Below are 13,236 nucleotides of genomic sequence, written 5' to 3'. Positions count from 1 at the left end.
GAAACTTGTAAGTTTTGCTAGAAGGAAAATATCTAAGAAAAATCTGCAGTATGGTATTGCATCTATAGAAAGATTCGAGATATTTTATGGATTATTCTAGACTTAAGGAATACGAGATTTCTCATATTTCAAGGGATTACCCATTAACTACTGGGATCCGACATGCTTAATCCAACAAAACATAACTTCTAAAGGGCAATTTCATAAAATTCCTTTATATATTACACCAAAGAAAATCCTATTTCCGTTTCATATGCAAAGCCAAAAAAGAAAAACAAATAGGATGTGTTAATATAGCGACTCTCAAGGACGATGAACTACCTAGCTGAGAGGGTAGTGATTGGATCAAGTTGTCCAGAATGATTGATTTGATGGCTTGGTATGCCATTTGAATTGGTGTGACCAATCTCCATAGCCAAACATTCCTTTAGTTCACGCAACACAGAACTAATGTCTGGCCTTTGAGTAGACTGTGGCGCAACGCAAGACATTGCTGTCTCCACAGCTTTCCATGCAGAACTAATATTGAATTCACCAGCCAACCTTAGATCAACAATGCCTTGGATATCCCTACACTCAATTTTTGGACGGATCCAATCAATAATAAAACATATATCCTCAGGTTCTCTTCTTATTGGTGGGTGGCCAGTGATTAATTGAAGAAGAATCATTCCAAAACTGTAGACATCACTTTTCTGGTTTAGGTTTCCAGACCTGTGAAATCTGTAAATAGCAAGAAACAATTAGTTTATAATTTTTGCCAACAAACAATTAGTTTATAATAATTCTTTATTTTCTTTGGATTAACATGCTTATGTAAATTCCTAATTTAATACTTCCTCCAATCCTAAATATAAAACCTTATTTGTATAGTATAATTTACATTATAAACTAAGTTTTATATTTAGGACCAGAGAAAGTAGTAAAAACTCTATTAAATTGAATTTCAAGAAATATAATGGTATGTTTCCTCCTAAAAGAATCAATAACAACATTCCTTCATTTGATAAAATGTAGTGACTTACTCAGGATCAATAAAACCAGGTGTACCAGCTGGTCGAGTTGATAGATGAGAATCCATTTCATTTTCAAATGCTCTAGATAACCCAAAATCAGCAATCTTAGCTACCATGTGCTTATTTAATAAAATGTTAGACGGTTTTAAGTCTCTATGGATTATAGGAGTTTTACAACCAATATGGAGATATTCCAGCCCTGCAACATCATTAGATTATGTAAGGTGGGGTAGTATGTGATTGATAGGGTGGAAAAACATCGCTAGTTCTCTAACCTTTTGCTGCATCTATGGCAACTTGAAGCCTCTCGGCCCACCTTAAAACTTTTGAATTTTTCTCTGTGGACATCAATTTGTTAGTCAAAGTGCCTCAGGAACCAAAACATGCATATGATGATAATGGTTCGTGTGTAGTGATTGAAGGAAGATGCACACACACACATATGAATCTGGTACGAGACCAGTATGAGCAGCAAAGCCAAATGTCAAGGTTGGATCAACGCTGAATATTTGTTAAAAGAAGGAGACTGAAAAGTGGGGTTAAAAAGAGTATGGCAAGTAGAAATTTGAGAAATTATCCATGTAGACTTGCCATTAAAAGCCATATATATTTTCCTCTGTTTCATAATTCAAATGTTCTCTACTTTTACTACAATTTTATAAGAGGATAATCAAGTCCTGCTTCCCCTGATATAATCTTGGCATGGCATAAGAAACCAGATCACATCTACAAGGTATTTAATATTTATAATTCGGTATTGGAAAGTATATAGTTTCTGTTAAAAATATACAGGCGTCCATATTCATTTATAGGAATCAAACTGATTAACATTCTAGAAGTCACACACTTTGAGTTCTCTTTTCACCAGAAAATAATATCAATAGGTTCTAGTAGGACCAATGATCCAAAACCTACTACAAAATGTCTGAAGGCAATCTCAGCAAATGAATTATCTAGCAAGTTGAGCCAGTAAAATAAATAACATGGCACCGAATTAACAGAACAATTGTAAATATACTGAAATTGAGTGAAGAAAATGAGTGTTAAATATCTCATGCACAAGCTTTTACAACAAAATAGCTCTTTCATTTTAAAGTCTTCATATTTCACATGGTTGGAAGGTTCAATGTACCAGCTTGCCTTTAACATCAACCAAGGATTTTATGAATTCTATAATCAACAAATGTATTTGAGGCAAGGAAACCATAGGAAAATTATAGCAACAGTTATAAAGGCCCGTCTTTCAAATAATATTAATAATATAACCACCAGAATTTCTTTACCTCAATCCCTTATTTCCCTCCCTTCCTGTCAAAGTACGAGGAAGAGAGGGAGGAACTGAGGAAGTTTCAGGAGGTTCAATCTTCGTCTGGGCTCTGCGCGGCCATTGTCCTTCTCCCTGGCCGTCACCAATGTGTGTTTGTGTGAGAGTGAGTCTTTGTATGTTGCTCTGTCGTTGTCATCTTCTTCTCTCATGCGTCAGTTTGTGTAGGGTATGTCCAACTCCCTTCGCCCTCCTCTGTTTTTTTCATAATGCTGCCATATGTGTACGCGTGCAGAACATTGTCTTTACCTTTATTATGTCGTTTGTGTGGATTGGAAAATTGTGGTGCTTCTTCTAACTGGTACTTGTTTTGGCTGTCCCAAGTTTGGTTATTGAATAAAACTGGATTTATATTTAGAGCATATAAGTTTGGGGGTTGTGATAAGAAGAGGGATGGAGCATGCTATTTATTTAGTGCATCTCAAGTGTTTGATAAAATGTTGAAAGAAAAAAAGCTGATGTGGATAAGTGTTCCTTGAATATTTTTTGGTGGAGATGAATTTAGATTGTATTTTGAATTGTTTTAATTTAAATCTTCCGTAAAGATAGAATTGAGAAGCCTAGTAACCTTGTGATGATGTGGAATGAATTTTGGTTGGTATTTTACTGACTGTGGTGCTTGTCTTGTGACATGATTTTAGGATGCGCATGTTTGATTATATGTGAGAGGAATTGATTCAATTGAGCAGCTAATAAACATGAGTGATGTTTTAATTGTCTACATTTTAGTATAAACTCTTTAAAGTCTATGCTAGAACCTGAATTTGAGGAGGTTGTTTAAATATGTAAATGATAGTGAAGATGATGAAAAATACTTCTTTTAATTTAAATATGGGGTTTTGGTTACACGTTGATGTGGGGTTAAGGGTTGCAATGTAACCAAAGAATTTATCAAAGGTTTTGATTCATTAAAGTACTCCAACGGTCCTTAGTGTAGGACTTATCCTATATACAAGACTTGTTTCACATGCTTATTAATTTTTTTCAAATTAACTGTACTAATATTCTCTCAATAATGATCAAGTAGAAGAAAAAAGAAGAGAATTAAGAAAGATGATTATGGTGTTTCAGAAAAAAAAATCATATTAACTAATTTAAGTAACGTCTTTAATTTACTCAAATTAGTTAATTAATTAGGTCTCATATTAAAGACGAAGGAGTGTGTTATAAAGTAGGCAATGGTTACAACGTCGTCTGGGGCTAAAGTTGGAGTATGGATGGAGTATATGACTTTGGAGTGAGAATGGAAAATTTTAATATTTTGTTGTATGAAAAAGAATTATGCCTTTCCTTCCCTTAGGAGTAAATTCAAGTATAAGGGGGAGTACCATAAATCAAGTGAACTATTATGGGCTTCATAAAATTTTAGAGTTAGAGGCAAATTGGGCTTGAAAATTTCCGCGCAACAGCGTTTAGCACTCAAAAAATTTTTTTGGTTTAATTTTCTTCAGAAGTTTAAAATTATAGAAATTTTAAAAAATTTGTTACCGTCTTTTTCTTATACATTGAAATGCTTCAAAAGAGTAAATCTTGTAAATTAAAGAGTGCTTTACAATATTTGGGAACATATTAGGTGAGTGAATAGTGCTCCAATTAATTTATAAGTAAATTTCTCTTATCAAAAAACTCTTTTGATCTTATTTATAAAACACTTCTAGCATGTTTTACACAGACCAAGAAAAAATTTAAACTGTATTAACTCTCCATTAAAATATAATAACTTTTTAATTTTACCTCTATCTAATACACACACCTTTTTAAAAAATAACTATTTACACTAGAATAAATAAAGGACAAAATAGTACCTTTACGCTAAAACTTTAGTGAAGTAACTTATAAATTAAAAAAAAATTCTCTCTCTGCCTTATAAATAAAACCAGAGGATTATATTGTTTTAAATAATTTACATGTGTTATAATATACTTCTAATTATAATATTGATTATTGTGCTGTTAGAAGTATTTTGCATACCTTGGTTTTGGAGAGGAAGTTGGATTTATTTTATGAAAGATTGTCATTATATTTAATGTTTAGGGTGTAAATTTACTTTGAAAGTTTTCACTTAGAAGTGCTGGATATCCATCAAAAGTTTTTTCGGGTGCAAATTTGTCTAGAAAGTTTAAAATTTAGCAATATTGCCTCTTGCTGTCAAACGACTAACATTAACTATTAATGTTTTTAATAGTAAAGTACAGTATAGCTATAATCTTAAATTTCCAAGGCAGATTTGCACCTAAAAGGACTTTCAGGTGCTCACGCTTGTAAGTAAAAATTTTTGGACCAAATTTGCACTTAAAGCCTATCTTTAAAGTAGTGAAATGTAATGAAATTACTATTTCCGACACTTAATATAAGATCTAGTTTGTGGTTTGAGCTATAAACTAAATCTTATGCTAAGAACGGAAGGTAATACTTAATTTTATGATCTTGTGAAATATGTCCTCATTATCATTTTAATACAAGATATGATCAATGGTATTGAAAAGAGATGACATTTGGACGTTACAGACTCCATGCATGCTTACAAGAGGTTAAGGCATTGAATTTTGAGCGGTAGTTTTGTTAACCTTCCGCGCACCATTATACAGATCCTTATGGACTAACCGGAAGGGTACAATCCATAAATCCCGCGTGGGATGTGGAAGGTGCTTAGCTAGCAGGTGCTAATCCTGCGTAATAACTAACACACTTGAAATGGAGGAATGAATATTTGTGAGTGTCACACTCGCAATTTTTAATTGTGGGTCTTGTGGTTGGCTTTGCAGATGGTGTGTCCATTTTTATTATCTCTTGTGCTAAGGAACAGGTTTGGAGATATGATATATGTTCATATGGGACGGAGCTTCTTTTTATTGTAGAATTTTTGTGAGGTCCCATTTATAAGTTGAGGCTTGGATTTATCATTTTATCCTTCATATTTATCATTTTTTTAAAACTAATTTATTTAACTTATAAATTGATATATAATCTAATATTATAGGTATATTATATAAAAAAAAATATTAACATTTAGCGGCAACTTGCCATCAACAAAAAGTTGCCGCCCCAACAATTGTTGCTGAAAGTTTTCAATGGCAACAAAGATAATTGCTGCCAAAAGTGCATTTTAGTGATGGCTTTTTTAAGTTTTGACAGCCCATTTGTTACAGCTGAAAGCTAGTTTCAAAAGCGGCAAAACAGGTTACCGTTGAAGGCGTCTTTCATTGTTGACAGAAATGTTGCTGAAAGCGTTTTTTTAACAATTATTCTCAAAGAAAAGTATGGGTCACTGGTTGTTACATGTTCGCCACCTCACCGATTTATTGAAAGTCTTACTTTCAACTATGACTTTTTAGAATTACTGCAGAAGGTCTCGCTTTCAGGAGTGAAATTCTAGAATCACAGCTGAAAATCACACTTTCATTTGCACCTTATATTGTTGCCACTAAAGAGCATACTTTTTGCGGTGACTTTTGAAGTTACTATAGAAAGTTAACTCTCGACAATGACTTCTAGAGTCGTCGTAAAAAATATTAATTAAAAGTCAATTTTTGTAGTGGCATTTTTGGAAGGTCATATCATATTTGTTATAATTAACTAATTTATTTAAATTATTTGATTTATCCAAATTAGTTAAGTAACACTTATATTAATATAGTACTTTTGATATTAGTTGTTTACTACTTGGAACATGTCTAGAAAACCAACAAAATTTTTTTTGCCACAGTCTAAAAAACAAATAAAAGAAACCAAAGCTTAGTTTTTTTTTTTTTTTGTGAGCAATAATCCTTACCCGTTAAATGTTGCTGGAGGTCACCATTAGCCATGTACTCGTAAATTAATGCCCTAGCACCACTCTCTTCACAGTATCCAATCAGAGAAACCAAGTGTTTATGATGAACAACAATCGAAAGTTCTACCTGCAATTTATACTCAACTTTATCATTTTTATAATAAGAATCAACTTAAATAGAATGAGGCATCCATGAGGAAACAAAAATACAATTTCATTGTTAGATTTCATTTTCACCTCTGATCGAAATTCTTTATGACCTTGCCTTGATGAATGAGAAAGTAACTTCACTGCAACCTGAGTGTTATCCTTAAGAGTGCCTAAATAAACTTTTCCAAATCCTCCTTCTCCAATCAAGTTTTGGAAGTTATTAGTGATTTTAAGAACCTCCGAGTAGGAAAAAGCACGATTTCTTAAATACTCCGATACTTCTTGATTTGTTGAAACAGTAGAATCCACTGCAAATATTAATAGGGGTTTTCAGAACTGCACGTCAGGTGTGTGTTATGAATTGGGGAAATGAATATTGCACAAGGTATGTTAGGAGAATTAAAAACGTGGACAATAGCACTAGGATATTTTTTCTGCCATTTCAAATGGGTTATGACTAATAACAGACAATTATTCTCACGCAAAAGGAAAAGGAGAATATAAAAGGTACATATTGAAATTCATGGTAACAGTAACATCTTAATTAGGGTCACTTGATATGAGGGAAATAAATTAGAATTAGAACTGACTTTGGATGCTCATCACTCTTGATCCCAAACTCATCAAATACGGGCTAGATTTGAAGTTTTTAAATGATTATTTTTAAATAAAATCCATCTTTTAAAAAAATAATAGTTAATAGATTATTTTTATTTTAGATTCTATATCCATTAAAATAATTATTTAAAAAATAAAAAAAATTAAATCTGGATCTTTCAAACCAGATTTGGACCTCCAGATGGCACAGTCCAAATGATGAGCATCCAAACTCATTCCAATAAGCCAGTAGATGATTTATTACTTTTACTTGGTTTAAGAAATAATAGCAACTAGTTTTAGTGCTCATCATCTTGATGAGCACCCCAGTTTTATCAGATCTTGACTGTCGATATCTCATTTAAATTGTCTGGATTTAAAATATTTAATTAATTATTTTTAAATAGAAAGAACTGTTTTTTGAAAAAATGATAGTTAAGAAATTATCTTTATTTTAAATTCTATACATATTGAAATAATTATTTTGAACAAATAAAAAGGACAAAGAAATCAAATCTGGACTATTCAAGTAAGATATAAACGATCAAGATATAATGAGTTTAAAGTTCCCTTCAAAGTGATGAGCACTGAAACTGGTTCCCAAACAATATGACTTCCTCCAAATTACGCTCAATAAAGTTATTAGTTAGAGATTAAAAAAGCTCTTAGGGAAAAAGTTATTATCAAAACATGTTATATAATGAAGGATAAATGAGCATCTACTATCCTATTTTTATTTTTTAGGTGAATCCAACGCCCGGTTGAATTTTATGATGTGCATCCTACATCCTAATGATAATTTCTCATCTCATCCTTTGCTTGCTAAGGAAAAGCCTGCATGTGAGGAGAGAGTAACAAAAACAAGCAGTATTTTGTATGTACCTTCCGATTTTTTCATTTTGAAGACCCAAATTCCTAGGGAAATCAGAATTACAACCGTCAAAGCTGAAACAGATACAATTAATAGAATAGGGGATTTGTGCTTTTTCTTCTTGCATGGATCCCTCAAACAGAGGTCAGGATTATCGTCCAAACTGAAAGATAAGTCAAATGGGTATAGTTAAAATTACAAATTGAATTTGACTCTGTAATATTTATTGAGTTTTATAAATCTTTTCCATTAATAGCCTCAAAAAAGCAAGAGCCAATGTAAACTGATTTTAGTTTAACACAAGAGGTGAAAAAAGGCAGTCAAGGCTGATCAACTATGACAGATTCAAGGTGAGAAACCTCATTGCCAGATCTGAATTTTCTTTAAGAGCCTTGGGAATTGAACCTATAAGCTTGTTGCCACTCAAGTTACTGCAAAAACATTGTGAAATGCATTCAATCAGCATGGGGTCATCAAGTTATGCACATATATCAGTTATTAAAAAAAATATTAATGCAATTTGTAAGACTTGCAGGGTTCTCAACTTTGGCAATTTAGCAAGAAATTCCGGTATCGGTCCTGACAGGCCATTTCTTGATAAATCCCTAAACCAAAAGCAATATTTTATATGACAAAATTCTGAATTATAGTTTTGATTTTGTCCTGATGAAATTATTAATTATATACTTACAAGGATTCCAACTCCGTAAGTTGTGAAAATGAAGCAGCTATTTGTCCTCTTAAGTTGCGGGTGCTCAAGTTTCTGCTTTTGATTAATGATTAATATACACACAGGCAGAGGAGATGGGTGAAGTTTCTAGTGGTATATAGCTTACATGATTGATGATTATATTTTGAGTAATTAACATCAAATTAACTCAAGTCAATTTTACATTCAAGTGTCAAACAAGCCGATATTTTGGGATGAATGGAACTAATAATTACAGTGAGATACTCTAAGGAACGTTTACTGTAATTCAACAAAAGTGAAAGCAGATACTTACAGTGAGAAAATCCTGGGGTTAGAGTTATTATTGATGTCATATCTGCAACTTAGTCCCTGCCATACAAATTCCTTCGGAACACCTGGGTCACCTTGCCACTCTACTTTGTAGATTTCGTAGGTCTCTTTTATGTCCCGAATGGCATCCGCTATATTGTTACCAATAATAAACAGGGTATCAGAAGTCAAAGCCAACAGACTCCCAGATCATGAAACAACAATGGAAAATAGTTGGTTGAGAAATTATAATACCATCTGTTCCGTAAGTTGGAGATGTAAGTGGTGATATCAATTTATAAGTTTCGAGGGCATTAAGGATTGGAGGAGCATCAGATTCTGATGTTGCACTTATGTTGAAACGAAGACCATCTTGATCTGTAAGGTCCGTAACTGTTACCGGCTTTAAGTATTCAAGAGTTATCGGCTCTGAATTGATATTTTCACCATTAACAGTAATATCAATTACTCTCTTTTGCCCGGCGGGAAGCTCCTCGATTTCAAAAAAGTGAAAGTAGACATAATATCTGAAAGACTTTTCAAGTGGTCGCGTCCAGACAAAATCATAGTCAAAGCTTAAATTAAAGGAGAGATTCAATGATGCGGTCGCACACATGAGGACTTCTACTGGTAATTTGTAAGAATCGTTTACGCTTCCAACTTCAATATATTGCGACGTATTGATCTTTTCCAAACCTTGATCTTCAAAAACATCGTCCACATGCCACACACGATCAAACACGTCATCCTTAAACCTATATGCTTGCAGTATTAGATAAATCAATACGCATATCATTGAAGAAACCTAGATGATGAGAGCATGCAAAACACCAACAACAAATATAAGACTAGAGTCACCTTGTAAACAGGCCTGAAATAAACTCGGTGGAACCAACATCGATTCTCGTATCAAGGACTAGTAGTGATTGAGAAGGAGATGGTATTATATAAACAGAGTTGATAAGAGGTCGTAGTTCCAACATAGAAATGAAAGGGATTCCTAGGCCAGTGTTGACTAGGCAAACGAGGATGGTGTCAGTTGTGGGAGTATGGATAATCTCTGCAAATTCATAACCATCAGTGTCATCGTTAAAATGAACAGTTTCCCAAAAATCGACATTGAGGTACAAGTCAAATGTATGACTTCGATTTTGGGCATCATAATTTCCGTATGCGAAGAAAGCTCTGATGAGGTAATTGTTGCCCAGTTTTGGTTTCAGGGTGTAGCAGTTCCTTTTTCCTTCTGGGAAAAATCTCAGCGTCTTCAGTTGTCTTCCGAAAACAAAATGATCTAAGTCAGTTCTTAAATCAGGGGCCACCATTGAATTTTTTCCTGTTTCTACGAAATCCATGTCTGCCTGATACGGGATTACAGTTTCAGGATCAATGTATCCCCGACTTTCTCCACAGTCAATGTGTATGAAATCTGTGTGCGCAAAAGTTGGCACAAATTGTAGTTTATGGTTAGTTTTATATTTAACCATCGAAGCAAAAGTTTAGCCACTCATAAGCTTCACTCCACATAAGCAGAAACTTCGTGAGATTTAGGGTGTCAACAGCCCTTCTCTGCCTCTTGATTTTTCCCACTTCTCGAATTTTTTTTAATGATTTTTGTTAAAAAATGTTGTATCTAAATTAAAAAGAAACTACACAATTTTAGTGTATCTTTTCTCTGAAAAATCGTTAAAAAAATTTTAAAACATCACCATTTTTTGCCTATAAGATATCAAAGTGTCACCCATTTTATATAAAATCTAATGATAACAAACCAAAAAAAAAAAAAAGTGAGGAAATCTTTGATATTATGAAGAGTTAATAATATTTTTTTACTTTTCCATCATTCAGTCCACCTATATGTACATGTACGAATGTATATAAAAGATCAATTTTCAAGGTCATATAAAATAATAGTATTTTATACTTTCAAATAATAGTAGTTTTTACTTTTTATTTACTGTACATCTTTGACTGCTCAAATATATATATATATATTATTCACATAAAGTCTCACAAAATGTTGAGAAAAGCTGGTTAATTATTGTAGCGTAACAAAAATGAAAGAGCACCTACCTAGCAAAAAGGATCCCAAGCGTAGAGCCACAATTGAGTCAGGACCGTGCATACAAGGGAAGTGAAGCTGCCGAATAGGGAGAGTTGTTAAGTGGCCTTAATTTCAGAGTGTTAATGAAAGGAGTACCTAGTCCAATATTCACCAGACACACTTGAAACAAGTGATCAGAAGGAAGCTGTTGGATTATGATTTCTTCGGATTGGAAGTAAGCTGCATTAGGCAGCCGAATTGTTGTCCAATAATTGGCCCCAACGTAGAGATCGAAGACTGCAACTGTGTTTTTGTTGTCATAATTCCCATATGAAAATATTGCTCTGATCAGATACATTTGATTCATCTTCTGTTGTTGTTGTTGTTGTTTTGGTTTCATAACTTAACAGTTCCTTTTTCCCTCTGGAAAAATTCTTAACGTCTTTAGTTGTCGGCGTAGGTGCGGAAAGTCTTCGAAGGTGGTTGATATTTCATGGTTTTCTCCACTGCCAACGAAGTCTTCATCTGTCTGGTACCAGATCCCGGTTTGACTGTCCAAGTAATCTCCCCTTGCTCCACAATCTATGCCTATGAAACCTGAACCAATATATTAATTATTTTCCTTGTTTTAAATAAAAATTCCTCAATGTAGATTTAGGAGGAAAAAGGAATAACAGAAAAGCATGCACGTTCAGTGGTTAATCTGTTACCTGCTGAATCATGGGCTGAGTGGCTAACAATAATGACGAACGAAACAAGCACATGCAGAACCAGAATCCAGAGTGGTGTTTTCTTCATCATGTGTTCAAGTTTAGATGGAAAAGGGATAGAGAAATGATGTGCTTTCAGAAGAGAAAAGGAGTAGTGAGCATAAATATTAGTATCCTACATAATCACACGACTTTTCTATGCGCGGTCTAAATATAAATAGACAAAATTAGTTATTTGGTTATTACCAATAATGTCAATCTTTCATTTGGATTTTTGTTTATTTTATTTTTGGTTGCTCCCTTAATTTGGAAAGGTTCTTTTTTTTGCCTTAATCATGTTTGGGGAACAAATGGACACTAACCCCTAGTTTGGAAGAAGAGAAAATGAAGAAGAAAAAAATTAGGAAAAAATGAGTAGGAATATTTTTTAAATGTAGACAACTCTTTCAATAAGAATTTAAATCTTGGTTCACTACGAATAATTGATACTTTCTGCTAAAACCGACTCAATTGGTCACAAAAAAGTTATTTTAAACTGCTCTAAACAACAAGTAAGAATCAGCACTTATTGTGAAAAACCATCAACATTATCATTTAGCAATTCACAAGTTTTATTAGCTATTCATAACAAAATTTTTGCCATAAAGTTACATTCTCTAATAAACATCTATTATTATTATTCAATCACAAGATAAATTTAGAAATTAACAAGTCTAATTTAGTACTTCACAAGTCGCCCATTAGCTATTCATAACAAAATTTTTATAATAAATTAAAATGGGGCTCTTCAATATATAAACTTTTATTGGTATTCAATTACAACAACACAATCTTAAAAATTAACAAGTCTAATTTATTAATTTACAAGTTCCTATTAGCTATTCCATATAAAACTTTTATAATAAAATTGTTGTCGCTTGTCAGAGCTCTAATTGCCAACAGTAGTGGCAGAAGGTGCTTTGCCATTGACACGATTTGGGATTTTTCTACTGCAAGAGGCTTTATTGTGGACTTTCCGCATAAAATTTATATATAAACAAATTATTCACTAATGTGGATGATTTATTCCTTCTTAAAGATAACTACCCCTCCCCCCCAACTCCAAAGAATTTTGGGTGTGGCTTAACGTTTTGACACAGCAAATATTAAGAAGCACGGTAAATTTCTTGAATACGTTAGTGGTGGAACTTTATATAAATAGATGCTGGCAATAACAAAAACTTTATAAATCTGGTATAATAATTACTCTCGCAACGTACGTAATATATGTTATTAATTAAAAACAAAAATAAAATGCTTTCCTTTTGGTTTTCAAATTTGGATAGATATGCACTTTTTTGAATGGCAAAACTTACGTCAACTTTAGGTGTAGCTAACTTTAGGTGAAGTTCCCTAATCACGTTTTTTTTTTTTGGTTATTGTTGGTTGTTAAAACACACACACCCACACCCACACACAAACTTATAAATGTACCTTTGAATTTCTTGTAAATTTATAAATTTTCATGTAGACACTTGTTATTGTGATATTGTTAATTATTAGAATCCGAATGTGTATTTGTAAATTCATCTATTAACTGATATAGATCTAAGACTCTTTTTTTTTTCCCCCAAATCATTCAAATAACGAAGTTTATTCACCCTCTTTTTATTTCATCTTTTAAATGTATGCGGGAGACCTAAGTCAATTTGTTTTATCTCCAATATAATTCCGGTATTAAGCATTTTGGCCAAATTTTGACAGTCCAGAATTATT

The 13,236-nt window shown here is 32.9% G+C and overlaps 2 protein-coding genes and 1 long non-coding RNA gene across 4 annotated transcripts; all 3 read right to left on the bottom strand.

Moving 5' to 3' along the window:
• Positions 1 to 295: 295 nt before the first annotated feature.
• On the bottom strand, positions 296 to 8,196 carry LOC114713626 (receptor-like protein kinase At3g21340). The gene is made up of 7 exons (XM_028898299.1): positions 8,090 to 8,196; positions 7,742 to 7,893; positions 6,350 to 6,570; positions 6,113 to 6,239; positions 1,292 to 1,354; positions 1,026 to 1,215; positions 296 to 723 (listed from the first exon to the last, which is right to left on the bottom strand). The coding sequence occupies exons 1-7, from the start codon at positions 8,194 to 8,196 to the stop codon at positions 318 to 320; spliced, it is 1,266 nt and encodes a 421-aa protein (XP_028754132.1). The 3' UTR covers positions 296 to 317.
• Positions 8,197 to 8,263: 67 nt separating this feature from the next.
• LOC114713637 (uncharacterized) lies at positions 8,264 to 9,118 on the bottom strand. Of its 2 annotated transcripts, XR_003737356.1 has the most exons (4): positions 8,986 to 9,118; positions 8,735 to 8,882; positions 8,422 to 8,493; positions 8,264 to 8,335 (listed from the first exon to the last, which is right to left on the bottom strand). It is a non-coding gene; the product is annotated as an uncharacterized LOC114713637 (long non-coding RNA). The 2 variants fall into 2 exon arrangements; XR_003737355.1 differs by having other exon boundaries at positions 8,735 to 9,118.
• A 32-nt stretch (positions 9,119 to 9,150) lies between these two features.
• On the bottom strand, positions 9,151 to 11,138 carry LOC114713624 (probable LRR receptor-like serine/threonine-protein kinase At4g29180). The gene is made up of 4 exons (XM_028898298.1): positions 10,928 to 11,138; positions 9,589 to 10,156; positions 9,383 to 9,485; positions 9,151 to 9,159 (listed from the first exon to the last, which is right to left on the bottom strand). Exons 1-4 carry the CDS (start codon positions 11,136 to 11,138, stop codon positions 9,151 to 9,153), a joined length of 891 nt encoding a protein of 296 aa, XP_028754131.1.
• Positions 11,139 to 13,236: the final 2,098 nt, after the last annotated feature.

This window comes from Neltuma alba, unplaced genomic scaffold (genome assembly GCF_004799145.2).
Source record: "Neltuma alba isolate B1F8T4 unplaced genomic scaffold, ASM479914v2 tig00011441_pilon, whole genome shotgun sequence".
Lineage (NCBI taxonomy): Eukaryota > Viridiplantae > Streptophyta > Magnoliopsida > Fabales > Fabaceae > Neltuma > Neltuma alba.
The sequence above is the reverse complement of the archived record's forward strand: the minus strand, read 5'-3'. Positions and strand labels throughout refer to the sequence as shown.